At 36.6% G+C, this 27,442-nt stretch overlaps 1 protein-coding gene across 1 annotated transcript; it reads left to right on the plus strand.

The window, feature by feature from the left end:
- The first annotated feature begins 1,983 nt into the window (after window positions 1-1,983).
- On the plus strand, window positions 1,984-26,979 carry LOC132617958 (protease Do-like 7). The gene is made up of 24 exons (XM_060333021.1): window positions 1,984-2,352; window positions 3,056-3,126; window positions 9,726-9,860; window positions 10,095-10,153; window positions 12,314-12,350; window positions 13,562-13,687; window positions 14,654-14,743; window positions 16,327-16,392; window positions 16,472-16,528; window positions 16,614-16,679; window positions 17,126-17,233; window positions 18,516-18,596; window positions 19,353-19,402; window positions 19,570-19,735; window positions 21,047-21,559; window positions 22,480-22,662; window positions 22,742-22,847; window positions 23,702-23,872; window positions 23,989-24,068; window positions 24,143-24,370; window positions 25,526-25,741; window positions 25,875-26,032; window positions 26,303-26,414; window positions 26,626-26,979. Exons 1-24 carry the CDS (start codon window positions 2,121-2,123, stop codon window positions 26,800-26,802), a joined length of 3,288 nt encoding a protein of 1,095 aa, XP_060189004.1. The 5' UTR covers window positions 1,984-2,120; the 3' UTR covers window positions 26,803-26,979.
- Window positions 26,980-27,442: the final 463 nt, after the last annotated feature.

A 27,442-nucleotide genomic window follows, 5' to 3' on the forward strand; every position in this document is an offset into this window, starting at 1 on the left:
TTTTAAGGCCCTTACAAGTGAAGGGCCGGCCCGCCCCAGCCCATCAAATTCCTTGGCCAGCGAGGCTTGGGTTGGGTTGGGTTGGGCTGACCCGTTTTGACAGCTCTAGTTGTAACCAAATCAAAATTACATGACTGGTCACTAATCAATACTCTCTCGAGATCAAAAAGAGTATTCACTTAGTTTTTTTTTTGTCAAAAAGAGTGTTCACTTATCAAATAAAGAAAAAATTAACTTTATTTTTTCAGATTTACCCCTATTAAGTGCTATGTAATGAAAAATCCCAATACCTATTTAATAAACGGTAGGTTAGTCATATTGTCTATTTCTTTCTAGGAGTTAGTATTTTCTTAAGGGGTGTGTAAATGGATAAGTGGACACTCTTTTTTATTTGGAGGGAGTACTTCCACCTGATTCTTTTCGATTATGGAGAATTAATACGACTACTAACTAAAATTTAATTGGATTAGATCAATTCAACATTTTAAAATTAAAATTTAACTATTAAAAAAATGTATAGCAGGTACAATAATTTACGGTGCTTCTCATGCCAATATAATTAAAACATACACTTTAAAAATATTGATCAAATTCATATAGTTTGAATTTTGAAAAGATAAGCGTCATATAAATTGAGATAAAGTGAGTAATTTAGGACTCGTTTGGCCATAAGAATTATTTATTTTTTCAAGGATTTTTTTTTTAAAAGTTATTTGAAAATCAGTGTTTGGCCATGAAAATTCAAATACAATTTGAACTTATATTTGAAATTTGGAAAACACCTAAAATCCCATTTTCACTTTCAGTTTCAGACCATTGCATTTATTTTTTCTTTTTTTTACCCTAATTTTTTTATTTCTATAAAAATGACCCATCTATATCGGCCACCAAACTGTTGCATGCTCTACAACCCATTATTCAATATTATAAACTTCATAGAAAAGAAAATTGACAGTTTTTGGGAGTTGATCGGTTTTAAAAAAATAATAAGCAATAGAGTTAACAAATGTGGCTTTTATATACTGCATAAAATAATACTAAGGATTAGAGTTAAATGTGATTTTGATAGAGGAAGAAAATAATAAGATGACAAATTCGGGTAAATTAGTCAAGTTAAGTAATTTTGTTACTTTTTAAAAAAAATTAGGAGATAAATTATTGCATTTTTTTTTAGAAAAAATATACATTCAAATAACCAAATATTCTTTTAAAAAAAGTATAACTAAACACAACTCCATTTTTCAACTTCAGCTTCAAAAATTTCAAATAAGTGATTTTTTTTTTTGATTTCTATGGCAAATGCCTACTAATAATTTTATATTTCCTGTATTCCAATTTATGTGATACACTTTACTTTTTAATCTGTAAAAAAATTGATATATTTCTATATTTAGAAATAATTGAATTTAAACTCCCTCTTTAACCTTTAATGAAATGATTTAAAGCCACATAAATATCTATGACTTGTTTTAGACCACAAGTTTTAAAAATTCTCTCTTCTTTCTTAAACTACGTACCTAATCAAATTATATCACATAAATTGGGTCATACGAGTAAGATTTCTTTTCTCCCAAATAAACTCTTTTTTCCATTTACTAATCTAGCAGGCAGGATACTAAGCAATAGTTAGTACTCTCTCCGTTCTTTACTTGTTCAGTATTCTAAAAATATATTTTCATTTTTATTTGCATTTTTAGCATATCAAGATAAGACAATTTATTTTTTTATGTTTTACCCATAATATTAATTACTCACTTCAAATTATTTTTCAAATCCAAAAAAAATAATCAATTAATATAAATATATTAATAAATTATGTACTCTATTTATTATTTCTTAAACAGCTGAAAAGTCCAAAATGGATAAGCAAACGTGAATCCGGGGCGAGTAGTATATAATTTTATATAAGAATAATTTTTTTTTTTCAAATAAAAATCTTACACGCTGTCAGAATTAAACTCTTTTTTCCATTAAATAAGTGACCCTCAACAGTGGGTCAACGCCAACTCAAACTTGGCACACCCCGCCGATTGTATCTCATTTCCCTCTCCTAGCAGTCCAAATAATATCCTTCACCGGAAAAAAAAAAAACTGCAAATATTCCTTCTCCGTTAGTAAAAATGAAGGATGATTTGTGTATAGACATTGATCCTTCTTTAACGGAAAATAATCTCGCTACTGCTGAAGATTGGCGGAAAGCACTTAGTAAAGTAGTTCCTGCCGTTGTTGTGCTTCGAACCACCGGTTGCCGAGCATTCGATACTGAATCTGCTGGTGTTAGTTCCGCTACGGGATTTGTTGTTGATAAACGTCGTGGAATTATACTCACCAATCGACATGTTGTTAAACCTGGTAAGTAGCGGATTGTGTTTGACTAATCAATTTAAAAAATACTGTTGTGTACTTTATGCTCGGCTGATATTTCAAAAGCGCTCCGGAGAAAAGTTGTCTTTTTAAATCTTAAAAGTTTAGCCAAATATGTGCTTCTCAGAAGCTTGGCCAAACAGGCTATAAGTATGCATTTGGACAAAATTCTCTCATTTCTCTCTCCCAATCAGCTGAAGCTAGGTGACGTGGAAGTTGAAGCTTTGATAAAATTCACTTCAAATTACTATTCCAATATTCTACTTGAAGTTCAAATAATATTTACTGGAAACCCGAAACTTCGCAATCGATTGGACATAGATTTGGTTGAAACTTGAAAAAGGGAGTTTTTGAAGCTGTGTTGAACAAAAGTTTTTGGAAATTGAAATCGTGTTTGAACATGCATTTTACTTGAAAAAATGTTGAAGTTTTGTGAGTGGAAGAAAGATTTTCACCCAAAAACTGGCCCAAACCAGTTTTTGGAAATGAAAAGTTTTTCTTCAAAAATTGATCAAATTCCATGAACAAACAATGTTTTCAATTTTTTTGGAAAAAAAGTATAAAAAATTTACGTCTAAACGGGAGTTTCTTGTTGGGCCTAGTATTTGCAGATACTAGTTCAGTATTTAGTTATTTACAGATACTGTCATGTTGTATTTTGATGGATGTATGATTGTTCATTTGCTTGTAGGACCTGTGATGGCAGAAGCTATGTTTGTGAACCGTGAAGAAATACCAGTTTACCCCATATACAGGGACCCTGTGAGTTCACTTGAGACATCCTCTGTTATGTGGCTGTTGCATCCTGTTTATATGCATATATTTTGTTTACTTCAGCTGCACAGTTATTTTTCCACCTGTATTATCTGCACATTGGATTTGATTCACTGGATACAGCTAGGAAGAGTTACTTAATGGAAAGGAAAAATTCTCGGATATCTAAGCGTGGGTATACTACTGAGATATCATAGACACATCTTTAGTCCGTCGTACCAAAAGTGAACCTTAATTGAACTAAGAGTATTAGGATATAATTTGTGTTGCTCGGACTCTTCACTTTCGGTGCCGCACCCGTGTCGACACGACATGGGTGTGGGTGTGGGTGTGGGACTTGTACCCAATCTGGTCAACCAATTTTGGGTACTTTAACCAAAATCGAGGGAGAAATTCCGGACAGATGCAATGATCTATTTAATTAAAACAAAAGCTATGGTGAATTTGAAGAAAATGGAATAACTTGTATATAGAAATTTCTATGTCATTCCTTTTCCTTTAATCTCCTTCCGAGATGCTCCTCTTGATCAATATTTTTTTCCTCAAGTTTTCCACAGAATATCTCATAATTGAGGTTTTATAACTCTACTTTTAGAATTTTGAATTATTTGTTGTCGAATCCCCGCACCCGTACCCGTACGCACAAATCTTAAAATTTAGATCATGACGAATCCGGCCTCTAGATCCGTACCCGTATCCGACACCCGCACCGAGTCCGAGCAACATAGGATATAATGTGGCATTTCATAGATATAAGATATCAATTATGAACTTTTTGCTTGTGATGGTTGTGGCTGTTCTCTGTAGCTGTGTGAATCTGCCAAATGGATTGCCTAATCATGAAACTAGAATCAGTATCAATGTTAGACATCTTTGTTAATATTGTGAACACGTCGAATTACAAGTGTAGACTTTTTAGCTTGACAGAAGCCATACTTAGAAGCTCAATTGGCTTGAAGATGGTGGGTTTGCCTTGTTTAATGTGTTAGGAAAGTTACAGATGATGGTGTGGATCTATTGTATAGGATGCAACTTGGGAATGGTTGTGTATCTTCTTTAGGGATGCGAGCATTGGAGGTTCTCAAGGTGGACTAAGATAAAGATCAGGATAATCCCCTACAATTCCATCTTAGAGCTGATTCTGCCCGAGGCCCTGAAATTGGCTATTGTGGACTGTGAGTTTATGTGGTTTGTATCTTTTGTTATAGTGAATCAAGAAAGTGGCATTGTTATACCATTGCATGTTGGTTCAGCAGGCCCTATCTATGTGATTCATTATAGATTGTACCGAGAAGACGAGCACTAACATGCCCTTTTAATGCCCAGTTAGATAGAACTGTTTTCTCAATGAACAAAGTATACTTTTTGGTATTTCATGAATTCTCCAAAGAAGCAGTGTTGTCAAAGGATCGCTTAAGAGCGCTTAAGCCCTAAAGCTAGATGTAAAACAGGCGGAGGGATCCGTCTAGTCAGTGCTTCAGTGCAGTCACTAATGTGTATGCCTCATCTCCAATGGACATTGTTATGAAGAGGCGACATTAAATAAAAAATATTACCTTTAATTATACTTTTGAAATTCCTTTTTCCATATAATTGTTATTTAGGTTTATATGAATTGTCTTGACTATCTAGTAGTTTTTTTCCACATTTGAGCCTTTCTTTGTTAATTCCCGCGCTTTACCTGAGGCTGTGTGCTTAAGGCCCTGACAGACCTTAAGGTGTTGTTGTGTTTTTTTTTTTTTTGTGTGTGTGTGTGTGTGTTCTTCGCTTTTGATTTTGACTCTTAATGTCACTTAAGAAAATATTTTCTTAATTTATAGCTATCCGTGTAACAAATATTGTTGTATGTTAAATTTATCATTTTACTTAGAGAAGTTTACTTTTAAGCTACCTGCAGGTGTAGCTGTGTGAATAAATCATTGCTTTTAGCTCTGGATTACCTGTTCACCATTTTGGGTTTTGTGTGAATTGAGCAATTCGTCATTTTATCACTCCTCTAGTCCTCTGTCTATAGGTAATATCAACTAGTCATGTTTAAAGCTTATTTGTTGTTACATTTATATTAGATCCGAGTGTTTGCTAGGACTATGACTTTATAGAAAAAGAAAAGAAAAAAAAAGAAGAAAAGGTCTTTCTGAGGAGTATGATCAGAGACTTGTATGATAGTTGAGGATATGTGGGCCTTATAAAAAGATTTGAAGGAATTTGGAGCATGAGGGTCAAATCTTCCAATTGTTGGTCTCAGTTCGGAGATTAATTTCTTAATTTGAACTTTCTTTTTATGTAATTAGAAAACTAGATAAAAAATACCATAAACTACACCTTTTTATAATTAAAATATTTAAAAGATATATGAAAAGTTGTGTCAAAAAAAAAAAAAAAGCTTTCGACTTCCCAACTAGTAATAGTTTCATAAAAAGTGGAACAAAGGGAGTAGTATTTTAATGGATAGAGCATAATGAATGTAGAGGATTCATATATATAGTCAATTCATCATGCTTGTGATTGAGACATAGTTAATCGATTGGTTGACTATTCCTCTATCATGGATTCAATAGTCTTGAACTTTGAAGTTGTAGTTAGCTGAAAAAAGAAGAAGAGAAGCACATTATTGCGCGAGAATATCTCTCAGGTGTTGTCCAGTTTGATGACACTAAGGAAATTGTTTGACTTTCACGGTGTCATTGGTACCTTAATAAGGCTTCTGAATTTATGTCTCTTTTTGTGGAATGGTTTTCTAGTTCAATTTAAAACTTCTTTTTGATAAGGTAATTAATTCAATGTAAAACTTAACTTGGTCTACTCCCACGGTCCTACCTCGAATATCTCTCTTTCCGAGGATGGTTGACACTCATAGAAGCGTGTTAGGTGGAAGCCCATATCCATGATGCCCCTAAACCCTGTTCCAGTAAAGTTTCTGAGAGCAATTGGACAAACACAGATGCAATTTTCTGTGGGATGTCAATACTGATGGGAGAAAGATACATGTGATTAGATTGTCACATGTGAGTAGAGAACTTAAGGATGTATAAGAAGAGTCTTATGTTCAAATGGTTATGGAGAATTGATACTAAAAATGAGGAATCGTGGAAAGAAATAATCAAGTAAAAAATGGAGAGTAAATGGTGCACCAAGGTAACAACACCTTGTGGGGTGATAGTCTGGAAACAGATATGGAAATGATGGAATGAATTTGAAGTGATGGTAAGAATCTGGGTGGGGAAATGGAGGGGAACAGGGTTGTGGCCAAACAGATGGCTAGAAAACCAACCCCTTAAGGAGCTTTATCCGAATCTTGACAGTTTGTCCTACAAAAAGGATTACATTATAGCAGACTGCTTCAGTGGAAGTATCTGGAAACTCCATTTCATAAGGAACCTGCAGGTCCGGAAATGAAAGAATGCGAGATCACTTACTGTTAGACTGCAAGGTATGGTGTTAGTGGATGCATGGTAAGAAGGATGGAGTTTTTAAAGTAAAATCTAGCTATAAATGGAAATCGCACAAGAAGGATCAGTTGCTATGGAAAACCTTTGTGCCAACAAAAATGGCTGGATTAATTTGGATAACATTAAATGATGCCTGCCTCATGCATGATAATCTTCGAAGAAGGGTATGCAACTATGCGGTGTATGTTGCTTTTGTAATAAAACAAGGGAAAAGGTCCATATATGCCATTGAACTTTATGAAGAGGTCCAAATTTGCCATCTGTAAATAGTTGGGGTCAAATATACCCATGCTATTACAATATTGCTCCAAATATGTCCTTATTTACTAACGACAGAAGCTTTCCAACACGTGGACATTTTTCACAAGGGAAAAGGTCAAAGTTACCTTTGAAATATGGGGAATGATCCAGATTTGCCTTTGAACTTTGTGAAATTGAACAGATTTCAGTTTTCTCGGTCACTATGCGTCATCACTCTAAGTTAATCATCACCATAACAATTAATTTTTCCACTCAAAAATACCGCTTGAAGACTATCGTCACTCCACCACCACTTCCACCTATGACACTCACAAAAAAAAACACTTTACCTCTATCGTAAGACCACCTCAACCACTGTAACCCCACCTTGACCGCAACAATATTGTTTCAATTGATTTAGAAGCTAAATTTGTGTCGATGGATGTGGAAATTTAACTTGGTGGTGTACTTTTTCATTGCTTGAGTTCTATTTGAGATGATTCGAGGCTTGAGGGTGGTTGATTTAAGGTTTGGGAACAAAGACACTGTCGTTGGAGGTTCTGAGTGTTGAAGAAGGCGATGTTGCAGTCGCTAGAACAATGACCCCTTTCTTCAAAGTTCAGGGCAAATCTGGACAAAGTCCATAGTTCAGGGACAAATTTGACCCTTTTGCCTTGTGCAAAATGACTCCATCTTGGAAAGCTTCTGCCGTTAGTTAATAAGGGCATATTTGAATATCGTTACGATGGCGGTATATTTGACTCCATCTATTGACGGATGACAAATTTGACCATTTCACAAAGTTGAATGCCATATTTGGACCTTTTCCCATAAAACAGTGAGTATGTCGGACATCTACTACAACGATGCAGATTCCAATGGCAAATCTGGTGTATGTTTGTCAGTCTATTTGAGATAGTATCAAGTACGATGACAATGTTTTTTAAGTGAAAAGTGCAAAAAGGCCACAAGGTTCATGGGGCTTGAAGAGAAAAACCAGAAGTGAAGCGCTCACTTTTCAAAGTGAAAGACATTAAAAATACCAAACATATATGAATTTTGTACAATAATGACGAATTAATCCATCTTCTCAAAGTTGAGATTCAAGAATCGACCACTTCTCTCTGGGATCACTTTGTGTGTCATTGTTTAAAGCACACACTTCTATGAAGCTCTTGGCTTTACTTATGAATCATGAACCTCTTGCTTCAATTCTAACTTTAAAGATGTAATGGTGAGCTGAAGTGAACAGAAGGTGAAAAAGAGTCAAAGACCGGAAAACATTCATTATTTATATTTGGACAGTTCGAAAATTGTAAGGAAATGGACCTTAGGCCAAACTCAACACCAAAACCTAGCTCATGGAGGCAGGATTGCCCAAGACCATATAAGAAGGCCTTCCCATCCTTAAATGAACGATGTGGGACTCAACACTCCCTCACACGCCCAGGACTGGACATCTGGAGCGTGGACAACATAAGATGGGGATCCAACATCGGTAAATGAATAGGATGGGCCTGGCTATGATATCCTGGGCCTAAATCAACCTCAAAAGCTAGCTCATTGAGGGAGGATTGTCCAAGACCATATAAGAAGGCCTTCCCATCCCTAAATGGACGATGTGGGACTCAACAGAAATAAAAGAACCATAGATGTCTGAGTGTAAGTGTCTATCCTTATCTTTAAAAAGTTCAAATGTTTAAAAAGTTTATATTTTAAGTGTAACAGAAATGCCGTAAATGTTTTGGATCATTTACAGGAATTCATGGTATGAAGGACTGAACTCCAAACTCATTTATTGTAATATGAGCAGTACACGCATCAACACATATTATTGTTCCTTTCCAGAAAAGAAAAAAAGGGTAAACTTTGTGTAGTGTAGTAGAAGACACAAATTATGTCTTTGAAGAACTTAAAGTAAAGATTAAATGCAAAGAGTAAAATACATGTTGCAACATAACCTACTAACAAGTAACATCAAAATCGTTTATAGAACCCCCTTCCACACCAACCATAAGCAGCAACATGTATTTTACTCTTCAGTTTCAAAAAAGAGTAAACTACATGTTGCTGCTTATGGTTGGTGTGGGAGGGGGTTCTAAAAACGATTTTGATGTTACTTGTTAGTAGGTTATGTATATATAAAAAAATTATGGCTCATAATTTATGCTTCTCTGGTTAGAATGATTCTTGTAAATGAGGTGAGAGTTGTGGAGATGTATTAGATTGATGTGTCAAGTGGCTTCTCTAAGCTGATGGGTTATCTGTGTCAAATAAATGAAGGAGACAAATGTTTTGGGGAGGAATTTATATCATAAACCTTATGCATTTCATCTTCAAGTCTCTCTTTCTCTCTCACTCTATTTTTATAATGTCTTTTCTTTTATGTTATCTTTTTAGTAAGTTTATGAATTAACTTTTTGGAACTGATAAATATCAAGTGAATAATGACTTTTCTTTTACCTTATTGTTGTCTGCTCATTCTAGATGAGTACATAGATTATATACGACATTACGCCTTGTTATGTTTCAAACTACGTATGGTGAGAGTCCATGTACCGCAAGGTTTTGCCCTGGCTTGTAATGACTAAAATGATGATCTGACAACTGATGAAAGTTTCCAGCAACATGGAAAAATGAAAAGGAACAGTTTGGCGACTTCCTATGATGCATCTGCCCCAGAAATCCATGTTTGCTTGAAATGAGATCTTTCTTTGCACTTCAGCATGTTGCTCTGTGCAGATTTGTATAAGGATGACGATAGTTTCCTACGAATGCATGAACTTCATATTCTTCATTTAATTGTTTGATCATGAATAACTATTGATGTCCATTTTTTTTATAAGTACTATTGATGTCCATTTTTTTTATAAGTACTATTGATGTCCATTTTTCTAGGTTCATGATTTTGGCTTCTTTCGCTATGACCCTGGTGCAATACAATTTTTGAACTATGAAGAGATTCCTCTTGCTCCTGATGCTGCCTCTGTAGGTGTCGAAATCAGGGTTGTTGGTAATGATAGCGGAGAGAAGGTATGGCCTTGTATTTGACATCTTTATTAATTTATCGTATTGTTTGGTCATCTTCTGTCCATTTATGTTAGTTGTTTCCTTAATTCAAAGTGGAAGCAAACAAAATCTTTATAGCATCTTCAAGAGTCAATATATGCTTCTTCCGTTGCATCTTCTTCAAATTTGCTAGTGGTATTATGCGTCAGAATTTCTAGATTCTTATTCTTTTTGCCTTTTTTTTTCTGAATTATTCAGGTGTCTATTTTGGCGGGTACCCTTGCTCGATTAGATAGAGATGCTCCGCAATATAAGAAGTACGTAACTTGTCACTCAAAATATTCTTTCTTGAGTAATTCCTGATGCTAGAATGTGATGGATTTTTTTTTTTTTTTTTTTTTGGGATAAGTAGAATGTGATGGATTACTGTTTCATTGATCTTTGTTGTTGACTGTACTTGACTAAATGATAGTAGAGCCTGCAAGAATATTATCAGCGTTCAACATTAATTTGAAATGTCGTTTGTTTTGTGATCTTGGAACCAAAAAAGTATTTTCTTTTCTAAAATCTGATTTGATGTGTGTCTCAATAGCAATGTAGGATCTCCTTCATTTTTTTGAGAAGGTAACATATTTTTATATTTATATAAAGACTACACAAAAACTGTGTAGGCCCCGTTAGTTACAGATTACAAAAGTTTAAAGCATCTGATCCTGTATCGTCTCACAAGGATTCTAATACATCAAACATTGATTCATGATCTTCTAAACATATTCCTTTACACCAAAATAGAACAGCCCTAAACACTTCATTTTAATCTTCTGGAAATGGTTGGCTTAATCTTCAAAACATCTTTGGTTTCTCTCTTCCCAAACCATCCACCAAATACAAGCTGGAATAATCTTCCATCTCATTTTCTGAATTGCATTACTGCCTTCTCTGTTCCAGCATGCTAGCACATGAACTATCTTGGCATGGTTCAGAGAATCCCCCTGAAGTTGAGGAACATCCTCCATAGTTGTTCAGTCAATTTACAGTGCAAGAACAGATGATTAATTGTCTTAGCTTTCTCACCACATAAAAAACATCTGGAACATAGATGATGACCTCTCTTACCAAGATGGTCCTGTGTGAGTACTTTTCCTCTTGCTAGCAGCCAAGTAAAACAAGATACTTAATATGGAATTTTGACTTTCCATATCATCTACCAAGGCCAATGCCCAATCTGATTTTTGGAAAGGCGGATCTCCTTCATTTTTGCAAAAAAGTAAAAATAAAAAGGTATAGGATCCCGTTCATCCAAGTGGACTCTGCCATGTACTACCCCTCTGAAAGATTTGCTCATGGCTGACTTGTGGGATATCAAACAGTTCAGTTTAAATGAATTGACACTGATTATGGATCTCAATATCTTGTATGGGTAAGAATTAAGCATCAGCGATAGATTTATGTTAAATTTTGTCTTCCATCCCTGAAAGATTTTGGGTTCTATGTCTGTTGCATGGATTTAATGCTGCCTCATATCAATTTAGTAAGTTCTTTAAAGTGGGAGCAGCAGCGCAAGGTAATGGAGTATTTTCGGTCAAGTGAGCTTACCACTCACTCTTCTGGTACTACCAGCCAGATCCTTGGCAATTGAAGTCCATTTGGAAGAGTAAAGCTACTGCAAGTAGCTTGTTGTAGGATTGTATCTCATGATGGCCGTCTTACCCAGTCAAATTTACATGAAATGGGCTTCAGCATATGCAGCAGATGCTTTATGTGCCAGAGAGAAACAGGAGGTGAGTCATCTTTTGCTACACTACCGGATGGCTAGATAGATCTGGATGATATTCTTGGACACAGTAAGATAGATCTGGGTGATGCCAAGATCATTGAAGGAGCTGCTGTGGTGTTGGAATGGATGGAAACTGGACAAAGATATCAGGAAATTATGGTCTACCCATCCCACTCTGTGTATTTTGGGTGATTTCGTTGTAGAGTAACCAAAGAAGTTTCAAACAGAAAGCCGAACATGTCATAAGCTTAAGTATAAACATTTGCATTCTTTGGCCTTTTGACTTAAATTGCTTACTTTATGACACACCGTTTTTTAAGTTTTCTCTGCTCCATGAGTTTATTAAGGGACTGAGTTTGTGTTGTTCATATATGCATCTACTTGGTGCTATTTCTCCTTAATAATTTTATCTTGTCAAAAAAAAAAAATCAATCTGTTAAAGATTGTTGTAATGTTATTTGTGTTAGTGCATGTCAAGGACTTCAAAGTTTTCCAGTGTAATGAGTACGCTGAGGGGTTTGGAGAGATGTGTTCCGTTTAATCAACTAAATTACTACCTTGTCCTTTGCATATAGTAGATCTACCTGGCTTCCCAGTAATTATGAAGAATCTGTTTTTTTCTAAATGAAGCTCTGCAGTTATTTTCTATTGATGAAGCCATTATGTATGCATTTGATAACAATTCCAATTTTTGGTGCAGAGACGGCTACAATGACTTCAATACATTCTACATGCAAGTAAGCATAATGATGTTATTCTCCCGTTATTAGGGAGTAGCACTTGACATTTTTGCTAGTCGGACTGGATATGAATTTAGGATAATGGTTAATGTTGTCTGCCTTATTGTATCTTCGATTAGCAACTTGTTAGAGGACGTTTAAGCTTTATGCTTGTAATGATAATAACCATTGATAGAATGATAATGTTGTTGAAGAATGAAAAAAGTCCCAAGATAGGTGGTTAATGAGATGGGAGGTCTCCTTATATGGACATCGACAATTCTCCCCTTATGAGCTAGCTTTTGGGGTTGAGTTAGGCTCATGATCCATCTCTTTATACCATGTAAAGAAATGGATCTTCGGCCTAACTCAACTTCAAAAGCTAGCTCAAAGGGAGGAGGTAGGCCCAAGATTCATCTCTTTACATGGTATCAGAGCAGAACCCATCTCACCTGATGTTGGGTCCCCAAATTAAATTACCCATGTTCAGATGTCCAACACTGGGTGTGAGGTGGGGTGTTGAAGAATACATAGGTGGTTAATGAGATGGTGGTCTTCTTCCCTGCTCAATAAATTTTACATTCTCAAAAAAATAAAAAAATAAAATTGAGATGGTGGTCTCCTTATATGGACTTGGGCAATTCCCCCTCATGAGCTAGATTTTGGGGTTGAATTAGGCGCAAGGGCCAAGATTCATCTCTTTACAAATACAATTGTTTTTATTGCTATTAAATAGCTTTCTTAATGACTAATGAGTGAACTGAGACCTTAAACGGCATTCAAAATGGACCGGAGGGAGTATGTGTTTAGAAGCATAAAAGGAAGATGCTCACATTTTCTTCATTTTCCAAAAAGGAACACTGCCTGAGAAAAGTTTAACTCTTTGAGCATGTATGCATCTGTTGGTAAACAACGGAGAAGATAATTACATGCAAATGAGAGTTATTACAGCTTCTGCTGCTCCCTCAATTAGCTTATGACTTCCAAGTGTGTCTCTCTGCTCTTAGTTTGATAGATAAGATTTTGGGGAGAATTCTTTATCAATTTCATTTTGCCAAGTGCTAATGTCATATTTGTGTCAAAGCAGTTATTGTTTCAACCTGATACTCCTTTATGTTCTCCAATTTCTGGTTTTTGTACTTTACTTAATAGTAGTATCTTGGTGTGTTTTTCTCCTCCACTTCCAATGACTAACTTTATTATTCATTTTCTGTGTTCTTCTCCCCCAGGCTGCTTCTGGGACTAAAGGTGGTTCAAGTGGCTCGCCTGTAATAGATTGGCAAGGAAGGGCTCTTGCCTTGAATGCTGGGAGCAAGTTATCAAGTGCCTCTGCTTTTTTCTTGCCTTTAGAACGAGTTAGTACATGTTCTCTGTTGTCCTCCTATATGTTAAAGGCTTTTGTTATGTTATTCTATTTTGCAGATGTTGCTGACTTTCATTTGAAGCTCTAAGGATCTTAAATTTTACTGAAGCATAAAGTTGACCTCTGAGAAGTTTTTGTTAACAGAGTGATGAAGTGTCAGCCCAAATCATGCTTCCTAACAAAACTGTTACTCTGAGATATTATAGCCACGAATGGGCAAAGAAAAAAGAACTTTATTCTTCTCTGCAATTGGCTTCTTGCACGATGTTTTTTATGCTGATTGCTGTTTGGAGTTTTCTTCTTCTACTTATTTTTATCACTATTGAGGCAACTGGGAAGTGATCTGTGTCTTCGTTTCATTTCTGAGTTTGACTGACTCCTTTCAGATTGGTCGTGGGTCAGTATCCCCGTCACTTGACTCGTGGTTTCTTCTTCTGTATTATGAAGGATCCAAATTCTTTTACTCCTTAAATACCTCTGTAGACAAAAAAAATTCTTGTATGTTTCTGTCCCTCCCCCGTATTTATTCATGCATTATCCTTAAAAATAAGCTTGGTAGATGAGGGATGTTTGAAGCTTTCTTCATGCAACTTCTTGTTTCACTTCTCCTTTTCCTTATTATTTTAGGTCTATCCCATTCCCCTATTCCAACTGCTACCAGATAATGGTGTTTGGTTGTCTTTGAGTAATTTCTTCTGCTGAGAATCAAGGATTGTTTTTTTCTTAGCAAACCAGGACTATAGATTGGTTAGGAGTCCACACTGAGTTTTATGTTGAATTCCCAACTCTCAAGCTATACTTGTGATTCTTGTTGGTGCCATTTTAGTAGGGTTACATTTTTCTGTTTCTTGCTTCTTTCCAACTCTTTTTAGTTTTTACCGCATTTGTGTTAGGGCTCATCTTCTCTATTATTTTGTAAATCAAGGAAAAATTTGATCCCTCTTCTTTTGGATACTAGGTTGTCAGGTCACTCAAGTTCTTACAGGAAGCAGGAAATTTTTCTACAAATACATGGGCAGCGGTCACTATTCCTCGTGGTACACTTCAGGTTGGTTAGTTCTTTTCTTGCTGGTTCCTCCTATGAATGCCTCAAAAGGACTTTCATATCTTTTAGGGGATCTTTTGTTTAGATACTGTAATTATTTAGTTTATTCTGTGGGAAGACATAGTGAAAAAGACTACCGATCAAAGAAAAGATATAGAGAAAGAGATTTGGTTCTCGATGAATGACATCAAATCATCTACACTAATAGGAACTTTTTTTTTTTTGTTTTTGTTTTTTGAGAAGGTAACATATTGTATATATTTATATAAACAGCACCTGAGGTTGTGCTGAACCATATTTACAAGTGAAAGAAGAAAAACTGCTTTGGAAACCTAACAAAAAACAAGGGTGTCTATCATTGAAGCAATATCTCCTATATATCTCTGATTGGACCAAAAGCAAAAGAGTCTAAAGCAATCCAAACTTAATCTTCTGAACTGAATTGCTAATATCATCAAAACATCTGGAATTCCTCTCTTTCCAGATTGTCCGCCAAATACAAGCTGGGACAATCCTCCATCTATCTCTGTATATCAATCCTGCTGCTGCTTCATTCCAGCTAAACTAGACTTCAATAATCTTCTTTGGCATTGTCCAAACAATGTCTCTAAGGCTAATGAAGATCTTCCATAACATGTCTGTGACCCTGCAGTTTAGGAATAGATGGCTGACTGTCTCGGCTTCTTCACCACACAAGTAACACTTTGAACAAAGATCGATTTTCCTCTTGCTAAGGTTGTCAATAGGAACTTTTGGGTGTATAAATATTTCACAAAAGCAAAAGACAAGCATCAGCCTTACAAATTCGTTGTCTATCCTTTTGAAATGTTCTTCTATTCCTCTCTCCAAAGTACACCCACATAAGGAAAAAAGAAGCTACGGTCCCATTCCCAGCATCTTCTCCTACTAAACTATCTGTGCGTCCTTAAGTGTAATCGATATCGACCACTCTACTCCAAACAAGTTTAGCAGCATTCACCAAAACCGGTTTGCTATCTGATAATGTAGCAGTAAGTAGTTCTTGTATATGTGTCCCTGGAGTTTTGATACAACGATAAAGGTAATACAGCGCGGTATGTGTGGTAGGTGTATGTTACGAGTTTAAAACCTAGCTCTTGAACTAAGTCTGGTATCTAAGTGTAGAAGGATAGAGGAGCAGACCCAGAATCCCCAAGTTTTGAAGATGAAACAATGTTTTAGTCATAAAAAAAAAATGTGCTTCATGCACCCAAGGTTGTCTTCTTCGTTTCCCCAAGGTATGCAACCTTTCAAATCATCATTTCATAATTCACAAAGTTCTCAAAATGTCGAACAATGTTGACAAGACATCGAATATCGTTCACAAGCATTTTCATGTGCACACACACCATACAAACTTAATCACTTGGATTGTCTGCTCTGTATGCCCCATGAACATTTTCTTTTTAAGTATTTTACTGTAATTTATATAATGTGTTGCTTTATAGTTAAGGGGTTATCAAATTTTGGTAGTTAGCCTTTTTTATCTGTTAATCTGCTATCGTGCATATGGACACAGGGGTTTTCTCCTGGCAAAATTTGATTTTACTTAGATGTTTTTGATATAGGCGACTTTTCTCCATAAAGGATATGATGAGACACGCAGGCTTGGTCTTCAACGTGAGACGGAACAGGTAAGGATTTAAGATTTTGTATCCAGACAGTAGTTCACCAAAATGATGATTCGTTTATGTTTAACCTTGACTGGAATAGTTGGTGCGCAATTCAACTCCATCCACCGAAACTGGAATGCTTGTTGTCGATTCTGTGGTTAGTACACCATCCCAAGTGATAATGCCATAAATGTATATGCCTCTGCTTATCAAGATTTATTCTTTCTCTGGGATTATGGCAGGTTCCTGGTGGCCCGGCTCATAATCATTTAGAGCCCGGTGATGTGCTTGTTCGTATGAATGGAGAGGTAAGTCTTTCTTTGATCTCGTAGGACATTTAAAATTTGATGGTTTTGTTATGCTCATTCAAACATGCTTTCTAGATCATTTATAACTATACTATTTTCAGAAACCTAATTAGAGATTTATCTTCTTACACCTCGGAACTGTATTCCCTCTCATTTTCCCATATGGCTGCATCCCACCAAATTCTACAGACCCACATGAATTGTCCCATCCCCATTGAACTAGGTTGAATCAGAGACTTAATTGATTGAGTCATACACTAGATCTATCTGTCCCCTCTGCTGTGTGTTGTGTTGTGACGGACACATCCATTATCCTATTTGATTGCTTAGATCTTACTTGGATACAAGAACAGTACATTGTGGGGAATTGCTTTTGTCAGATGATTAGGAAAATTAATCATTTCACTGTTCATAGCTTCAAATTGAATCCTGGAAACCTCATGCAGGTTGTTACCCAGTTCCTGAAGATGGAGACTTTACTTGATGACAGTGTTGAGCAGAAAATTGAGCTTCAAATCGAAAGGGGTGGCACTCCTATGACAGTGGACTTGTTGGTAAATAGTTTCCTTGCACGTGATAGAATATCTCTACTCTTTATTTCTTTTCAAAGTTTTCTTTCACTTGAGATGGAGAAAAAATATGTCAATTCTCTTCATCAGGTTAACCCTTCGGTTTGGACCCTGGCTTGATTTTTGAACCCACGAAAGTGCAACCATTTTTAGGCAACGGTGGTCTTAAGGTTGATATCAGTCAATTATTTCCTAACTTAAAAGACTTCTACGAAATCACCATATTTTTTGGTTGCTCTCTGGACGCATTCAGTTTTTGATACCTAGCAAAATTTGGTTGACAACTGACATTACTCTGCTAAATCCTGGAAATTTATTTTAGGCTGTGTTAGGTGCAAATAATTGAATGTAAAAACAAAAAGGGCAACACCATATCCAAGGTATTATCGGTGAATAACTTGTCTTCCTTTGGTTCTCTTGGTTGCTTCGAAGCATTTTTTTTCTATTATCAAAATGAAATAGGAACAAATTACTGGAGATTGTGGATTACACTTATTTTCAGAATTTTAACTTGATTTAATTAAGCAATCTGACCAATTTGTGGAGTGAAATCTTCTTGCGAGAACAAAAAAACCGCATAATTTCATTCAGCAGTCGGAGGGAGAAGTACCATCATGTGAATACGTTTTCATTAGCTTAAAAACAGTTCAGATGAACCCCAGGAAATAGAATTAGGAAGGGGAAATGGATAAGGAGATACATAATGTGACTAAATGTTCTGACTTGTAATTAACATTACAAGTTTTAAAAAAAAGTGGTGATTTGTAATTTAGGCATGCCACTCAAAAGGTGGATTAATGTTGTATAGGTGAATTGTTAACATATGATTGTGATATGAGGTAGGTGTCTTTATTTCCTAAACTCTCGATTAATGTTATACATTTCTTATGGGCAATTGTTCCATCAGTTTTAAAGATGGCAATCTATACCATTTGGTTCTTTGCAACAGATATCTTTTTTACCCGTTCAATGTCATAAAGTTGGATGAGTTTTTCATGCATAGATGCAGCTTCATTGTTCCATGGATTTGTAAGGGGTACTTATTTACCTGATAGATGATTGTAATGGCACTCAGCTTAATTTCTAACTCAACCTATTTATCCAAAGAAAAAGAAGATTTTCTAACTTTAATTCTTTAAAAATTTTAGTAAAGGAATTGGTTCAAGAAAAGGGCTCTGAAACTACACTGATTGGTTTATAATGATTTCTTCTTTAGCTTGCGTTTTATCATCTGCAATTGTGACTTTTTTTCTTGCTGCAACTTCAGGTTCAGGATTTGCACACAATTACTCCAGACTACTTCTTGGAAGTTAGTGGTGCAGTGATCCACCCCCTTTCTTATCAACAGGTTTGTGATATTCTGCACTATTGCCTCCTTTGTCCTATGCATGCAATAAGAAACATCCTTTACCAGTAGACTCCCATTAGATGAGTTTAACTGCATTCTACTCATTAGTCATTCCAATGTCAGATGAATTCTATCAAATGTGAGTCAGGGAATTGTTTTTGACTTGCTCACATGCTTCTTCCCTGGAAGAAATCAGCAGTCTGTTCTGGTTAATGCAAGATATCCTGTAATCCTTATCAAATGTAACCTTCAACTATTTCAATTTGCTTGTTGAAATAAATTCATACCTATTAATTTGAATGACAATAAGAACTTAAGTTGAGCACATGAAAGCTACGCTGTACGGACTCCCCAAAAATGCTACCGCACTCGTGTACCCGCACCCGTTGAAATTTTGGTCCATCTTGGACTATCTTTGCTCTCTCAATGGTTTAGTAGGCTGTCGTTGTCCAGAACTAGGATAGTTTATCAGTCAAGGATTTCTTTTGTATCTCTCTTTGGAAGTGCTGAGACTTCAGGAGTGGATTTCTGGCTTCTGTGTTGAAGTAAACAAATAATCATCCCTTGTAGCAGTTCTAATCATGTTGACATTGTATTTGAAGTGCAGGGTAGTTCTTTAACTTTGTAATGAAGATCCACCGTTTCTTTGGCACATTTAATGGCTTGTTGATGTTCATATTGATGTAGTTTTCTCATCTTCTGTTCGTGAATTGAGTTCCCCATTTTGCTCACTTGCTTTGTCTTCCTTCTTTGCAGGCTAGAAATTTTCGTTTTAACTGTGGTCTTGTCTATGTGGCCGAACCAGGGTTTGTGCATTTCTCCTTTTCCATATGTTTAGATGATTGGTCTGATGTAGTTTTTGGTTTAAGTTCTCGCAATGCATGATTTTTAAGTATAAATGTGTCGGTGCAATCTTTAGATACTGGCTTGTATAACAAATTGTATTGACTGTGACTACTATTTTTAATTGTAGATACATGCTATTTAGAGCAGGAGTTCCTCGCCACTCCATCATTATAAAATTTGCAGGGGAAGGTATATCAAGGCTTGAAGACATAATTTCTGTTTTATCTAAGTTGTCTAGGGGTGCAAGAGTACCATTGGAGTATATAAACTACAAGGCACGTCATCAAAGAAAGGTATTAGCAACATTACTATCAAACTGTCTGTCAGAAAAAGTTGTTTCCGTCATTTATTGTTCCTGCTTTCTATTATCGTTCTCTTCTCTTTGTTGATAAGCAGAAATGGTGATACTTGTTTGCTTTGTCAATTTGATCTTGGTGATTTGCGTAAACTATGCCTCGTTGCGGTTCAGTAGTTGGGTATTACAACTGATGTGTTAGTAAGAAGGGAGCAGTCCTCTTGAAAAGGGTAAAGGGAAGAAAAAGAAAAGTATTGACAGGTCCCATCTGTTTTCAATTTTATGTGCTTGTCAACGATGATATTAATGATCACATTCTTTTATTGCATATAAACATAATGGTTGGTAAAAAAATTGAATTTGATCATCGAATCTGGAAAAGGGATAAATTACTTCTGCTATGAAGATGTAGTTGCTAAATATGTAATGATCGGGAATGGGTGAATTACAGTATTGTGCAGGACACTGAGGCTACCAGGGCTCTGCACAAAACAGAGCACGGGTGGGAGATTAACTAGGAGAAACTCTAATGATTGTGAAGTGGGTGGTATGTCACTATTGCTACAGACGCTGTAAGTAGTACCTTAGTGGATATTCCAGATTCATTAGCTTGGGAGCCACAGAAAGGTGAGGTGTTTACTGTCAACTCCTGCTATAAGTGCCTGATCTCCTCTGGTGGTGAGTTGTCACTTTGTCCTTCAAGAAAATTTGGAGAAGCACAGTTCAAACTAAAGTAGCATGTTTTTTCTGAACTTTGACTCATGAAGCTGCTCTCTCTCAAGATAATCTTCAGAAGAGGAGACACTATTATGCAATAGGCGTCAATATCTGTGGCTGGAGCTGACAATGTCAACCACAAATTTGTACAATGCCCCATGGAAACACATGTGCAGCGATTCTTTCTCAGTTTTAAACAGTGCCAAGTGGTCTATGCAAAGATCAGTAAAGGAGTTAATGTTATGCTGGTCTAACAGAGAACTGTGTGGGTAGAAAAGGAAGAGTTAGGACGCAATATCAGCATGTATTGGTGGGTTATGTGGAAGGAAAGAAATCAGAGACTGTTTAAAAGCAAAAGTGAATCTTTTAGACTGAAATCCAGATATATATATTTTTTGGCAGTTTGGTTTAAATGAGAAATGTCAAGATAATGTGGGAATCATAGTGGGGATCCTCAGTCTCCTTGAGTGAAGGGACTGGAGTTATTGAACCTTGATGCACATTGCACGAGCTTTAGTGCTTGTCCTTTTGGTTTTTCCATGTCTTCTTGCATGGAAGTATGACCTTCTAATAAACCTTATTTTTGCTGCAGTCTGTCTTGGTCACAATTGACCGCCATGAGTGGTATGCACCCCCACAGATCTATAAGCGCGATGACAGTTCTGGCTTATGGACAGCGAAACTGGCTTTGCAGCAGGAGTCCCCACTCTTGGTATCTGGCATTTATCCAGTCGAACAAGATTTATCAAATCATGCCGGGTCTTGTACTGGTGAGGTTAGTCCAAAGGACTATAGACCTGAGGAAGTCAGCCAAGAACCCACTGATGGAGTTACTAGTGTGGAAATTAGTGGTGAACTTGCTGCTGAGGGACCAAATGCTCAAGATGATTCTGATAATGAAACAAAGAAACGGAGGGTGGAAGAGCACTCATCTGAAGACGGCAATGTAATAGCCGATTGTTCTTTAAATGAGCGTGCAGAAGAAAGGTTGAAGGAGTCCGGATCCCCGGAAGATTCAGTTCTGAGAGATTATCAAGTTGCAGCACCTGTAGAAGCTACATCAGTTGCTGAACGTGTGGTCGAGCCAACTCTTGTGATGTTTGAGGTAACATTAAGGTCTCAAGTGACTTTTATACTTTTATTTAAAAACATTTGTATTTGTATATCATGAATGTTGATTATTAAAGTTTCTCCGTCACTGTCTCTCTTTTGGGTTCCTGGGAGGTGGGTTTCATTTCTTAAGCAGTATCTAATAAATGACCTTTGATCTTCAAAAATTTTCTTTCTCCCTTGCTTCTTGGTTCCTGGGAGGTTGTCTTTTTGTGTACTCAGACTAAGAAATGTGTTAGCCAACCCGCAAAAAAGATGACTTAAACCCCAGTGATGGAGAGGAAAGCTTCTCTTTTGGGTCCGTGGGAGGTGGGTTTCATTACCTATCTCTTTCTCCTTGCTGCTTGATTCCTGGGAGGTGGTTTTTGAATGGTAATCAGATTAATCAGACTAACAAATATGTTAAATCCAATGATGTTTCGGGTGGGGGTTCTTTTGGTGGACTTCAGCTTTGAATGTTAAACTTTGCAATAGCTGCATATGCATTGCAATAGAAAAAGTGTTAAAAGTATTCTCTTGACACATCTAACATTCCTTCATTTTTAATATGAACCATAAGGTTTTATAAATGTGATAATGATGGTCATATGGACTTTTGTAGTAATGCTTTAGGCATTACACTAAGGCAAAATTATGCTATTGCAACTGCTAGTTATACTTCATTCACCATTCAATTTAATATTCTACATAGAACATGCTGAAATAACATCATAAACTCTTGATTTCTTTTCCCCACTGTTGGTCTAAACTTGAGATATCTTTTAGCTATAACCAGTGTTGATCTCATATTTAATCTGTAATACAAATGACTAATATCAAATGACAATTGCAATTAGGAGGTATCTCTGGATATTTTTGTATCCTGGTAATTCCTGTTCCAATCTGCTCAGTTAAGTACCCCTAATGGAACTGCAGGTTCATGTCCCTTCATCATGTATGCTTGACGGTGTTCACTCACAACATTTTTTTGGAACTGGGGTAATTGTATATCATTCCCAAACCATGGGCTTGGTTGCTGTTGACAAAAACACAGTTGCAGTACCAGTTTCTGATGTGATGCTATCGTTTGCTGCTTTTCCTATTGAAATTCCTGCCGAGGTGAGGTTTTAGGGGGAAATTATTTTTACCTCCTGGCACTTCTCCTCTGTCATTGTTAAGAAGCTCAGTGACCTTTCAGGTAGTCTTCCTCCACCCTTTCCATAATTTTGCTCTGGTTGCATATGACCCCTCTGCTTTGGGAGCTGCTGCCGCCTCTGTGGTTCGTGCTGCTGAACTTCTTCCTGGTAAATGTTAAACTCTTTGGATAATTCTTGTCCTTAATCTGCTTCCCTTTCATGTTGTTGCTAGCGTGTGGCAAAGTGATTTGTCTTTATTTCAGTTGCTTACCGTGTGTTGTTTATGCATTATACGCTACCAAGTGGAAAGATGTGGTTCACAAAAAAAATTAGAGGTTTGAAGATCAAATTCAACTGTCCGCTTTTATTTGCTTTCTGGTGTAAAATAGATTATATAAAGTACGCTGATACCATACTGGAGGCTTTAGAACTCCTATTGTATAGATGAGGCTCTAATAGTCAGTCAAATCTAGTTTTGCTTCTGTCTTCGTGCTCTCTGATCTCCTTTCTTTTTCTCTATTGAAGATGTTGTAAATATCCGAGTTCTTACCAAGTTCTGTTTTAATCAATGAGACGCCATTTACCCTTTCAGAAAAAAAAAGGGAAGAAAAATCCTCATTCTAGAGGGGAGTTTTCATCCAGCTACTGATCCGGACGTTATCCTCTTTGACACCATCTCTATTTTAAAAAAATTCCCCTTACTTTGATCAACGGTCTGTTACCCAAGTTGAACGTAAATTCTGTAGTCTCCGACTACACTGATGTGTTCTTGCAGAAAGTGGGGATGTTTCACATTCTGGTTTTATGAATTAAAATATTGTAAGACAACATTTTCTTCTTCCCCCGTCCCAAAGTAAGAATATCTTTGGACAAGTAAGATGCTGTCCTTGAAAAGTTTCAACATAAGGTTGTGACTTCTGGAAATCCTCTTTAACCTGCTTACCTTGTTATTATAGTTCCCCTAAATTGATCTCCTACGCAGAACACCTTATTTTTGTTTGTTAATTTTTTGTTGCCAACAGAACCGGCTCTTCGTCGTGGAGATTCAGTGTTTCTAGTGGGATTAAGTAGAAGCCTGCAGGCAACCTCTAGGAAATCAATCGTGACTAACCCTTCTGCTGCTGTGAATATTGGATCCTCTGATGTTCCGCGATACAGAGCAACAAACATGGAAGTCATTGAGCTTGATACTGGTATGTCGGAACCTAAAGGGTCCTGTTCATATGTTGTGGTACTGATCCTATAATCCTTGCATTTTAGCACTCATTTTGTGACCTTTTTCATGGTGCCATTGTGTTTGATATTTTAGATTTTGGAAGCACCTTTTCTGGTGTGCTGACTGATGAGCGTGGAAGGGTTCAAGCTTTATGGGGAAGCTTTTCAACACAGGTATGTAATTTGAACTGCTTTTCTGAGTTACTGACTATCGAAACTTGTTTTAAGTACTTCCACACTCTTTCCAGCTCAAGTTTAGCTCGAGTTCATCAGAAGAGCACCAATTTGTCCGAGGTATCCCCATATATAAAATAAGCCAACTCGTTGACAGGATCACTTCTGGCACTGAGGGACCGCCTCGTCTTATAAATGGTTCGCGAAGACCTATGCCGTGTATAAGAATGTTAGAAGTTGAACTTTACCCTACTTTGCTTTCTAAAGCTCGAAGTTTTGGACTAAGTGATTCATGGATCCAGGTAATCTGCTACTTCTGTTGGTTTCTGTTTTCTGTGGGTTTATGTACTTGTGTATTCCTCTTATCTTCTCTTGGGTTGAATGAGTTTTTTTTTTTCTAATTCTAATAAAAGGATCTACTTCGACTCAGACACAGAAATTCAATCTACTTTGTTTAAAGGTCTTTTAGCATCTGGGTCCACAGGAGATGGTCGCTAGGTATTTGACCAAATAGTATCGTCCAGTTCCTATAGAAACCTATCACTAAAATACCCGATAAGGCTAGCGGAGTGAAAAGGGTTATCAATATGCTTGTTAGATGTGTCCTCACTCCTTAAAGGTTAATCACAACTCCCAAGTAGAATACAACTCAAGCTGTAGATGGATCAACGATTCTATGGTTACTATGCTTACCTGGTCCTCATCATGAGTGTATCTATCCGCGTATGTGACTTGTGTATCATGTTACAAGTGTATGAGTAAAATATGTTTGGAATTAGCTAGATGTGATGTTTATGGATCTGGATATGATCATGGACATCTCTGGTTGCCACCTCATTAGTCTGCCAGGCAATATTTACTTGATAGACATGTCGCGATCACCCTAAGGATTAATTCCTTCTCACATTTAGAATTTAGGTGAAGCTTGAAGCTGGTAAATGAAATCATCAATTGTATAATTGTTTATTGAGCATGTGTCGTGGAATTCATACATGGGCATATGTATCTATCTGCTTACTGAGACATGTTGCAAGTGTACGGTAAATTTTGTTTTAGCTTGTTGGATCCAATGTGTATGGATTCAAACATGACTTTGCCTGTTAATTTTATGTTTCCTGAAATATAGAGGGTCACTATTGATGTTTATGCATGTTGTTTTTGGCTTGTGGAATCCAATGTGTGTGGATTCAGGCATGACCATGGACATGTCTAATTGCTCAAATGATTTGCCTGTTAATTTTATGTTTCCTGAAATATAGAGGCTCACTATTGATGTTTATGCATGTTGTTATTAACTTAGGTCTCACTCAACTGTTTCTAGAGGATATCTTTTGAATAATCTTAGGAATTTTCATGTGACCATAAAGAAAATCAGAGTGTCTTCCTAAGATGGTTATAAGGGGTGAGCATAGTATGTGAGTTGGGGATTTTCTTAATAGTTGACATATCTCATTTAGGCCCTCGTGAAGAAGGATCCTCTGAGACGCCAAGTATTGCGAGTCAAAGGTTGCTTCGCCAGCTCAAAAGCTGAAAACTTGTTGGAACAAGGGGACATGGTCTTAGCAATCAATAAGCAGCCAGTTACATGCTTTCGTGACATTGAAGATGCATGCGAATCGTTAGGCTATTCCAGTCACGACGATGGAAATCTAGACTTGACAATTTTCCGTCAGGTTAGCAAGAAACTATATGACATTAGCTTAACTTTTTTTATTTGATCAATAGATATTTATTATCGTCATTATTTGTTTATATCAAATCAGACATTTGCTATGGTTCTACTTAAGTTGTCTCATGGTTTCCCAGGGAACTGAAATTGAACTAGTTGTGGGAACGGATGTGAGGGATGGAAATGGAGCCAAACGAGCAATAAATTGGTGTGGTGGTATTCTCCAAGAACCTTATCCAGCCGTACGTGCACTTGGGTTTCTGCCTGAAGAAGGCCATGGAGTGTATGTGGCAAGGTGAGGAGATGCTAGAATGTTATAACAAATGAAAGATGATAGGAGAGCTTCTTATCCATTTGCTTCTCAATTATCTCCTTAAATTTTCCTTATTTTTGGCACGTAGTAGTGATATTACGTGGTTTTTAAAATTCTGCTATACTTTAGCTAGTGCAATCTCTAGTCAGCAAGTAGTAACTAGTCTAGTTTGCTTTGGCTGACCTGATTGTGCACTTGTTATAGGTCTCTTTTCCAACTATTTTGTCACAAGGGCTAATGTCTATTTCTCAGGTGGTGTCATGGGAGTCCCGCACATCGTCATGGTCTCTTTGCTCTTCAATGGATAGTTGAAGTCAACGGGAAACCAACACCTAACTTGGATGTTTTTGTCGATGTGACCAAGGTATGGGTTTTCTTTATTGAGAAACTTCGCAAGATATTTTGTATGAAGATGTATCAGTTGGGACTTTAGAAATGAACTACAGATACATTTCTTTTCGTACGTGGTTCTAGCAAGCTTTGTTAATGATTCTCTTTTCAGTAACAAATTATTTCTATGTTGAAATTTGTTGTGATCCTAGTTTTACTCATCTACTTAAATGAGTTCCTTACAGGCAATCGAGCATGGAGCGTTTGTTCGTATACGAACAGTCCACCTGAATGGGAAGCCTCGAGTGCTTACATTGAAACAAGATTTACACTACTGGCCAACATGGGAACTCAGGTTTGATCCTGAAACTGCAGTGTGGCGACGCAAAGTAATCAAATCATTGGATTCTGGTGTTCTGTGAACTGTCTCAGCTGATTGTCCAAAGCATTTACCCTACTTGGTAATTAGAGTACTGTTGGTATTTGAAGTTGTCATGTATAGTACGAGAATCTTAATGAAGCTTTGAGTTGATGCCTATATGTTAAATAACAAATCATCTGATCATTTTATAAAATAATATAAAAAATCTTTTGTATGAGTACTTGATGTTGAACAATAACTCCAACAATATGATCATTGCGTGGCTCATTAACCAAGAAAGAGGAAGCAGAAGCCATATAAAAGAGAACCAGCCGATGATACTGGTTCCTCCTCGTGGTTGTAGCCTTGTGGTAGTATTTGTTAACCCAAAAAACATAATGAAAAAATAGACGAATTGAGGTGTTTACCCCTAAAAAAGGTTACAATTGAATTTATATGTGGTTGAAAGAATATGCGGCTTGATTTGTTTGTAGAACAAATGGATAACAATGACGAAAAATAAAGATTGCGAATAGAGGTGTAAGAAATGGCCTGAGTGTCAATTGCAACAAATGGCCTGGATTGAGGCCTAAATAACTCGAACCAATCTGTAAGAAATTTTACAGAAATTTGTCACTTTGATGCTTTACAGAACTTTGAGAACAAGTTGTTTTTGTATGATCGTATAGAAGATTGTAAAA

This window comes from Lycium barbarum, chromosome 11 (assembly GCF_019175385.1).
Source record: "Lycium barbarum isolate Lr01 chromosome 11, ASM1917538v2, whole genome shotgun sequence".
Taxonomy (NCBI): domain Eukaryota; kingdom Viridiplantae; phylum Streptophyta; class Magnoliopsida; order Solanales; family Solanaceae; genus Lycium; species Lycium barbarum.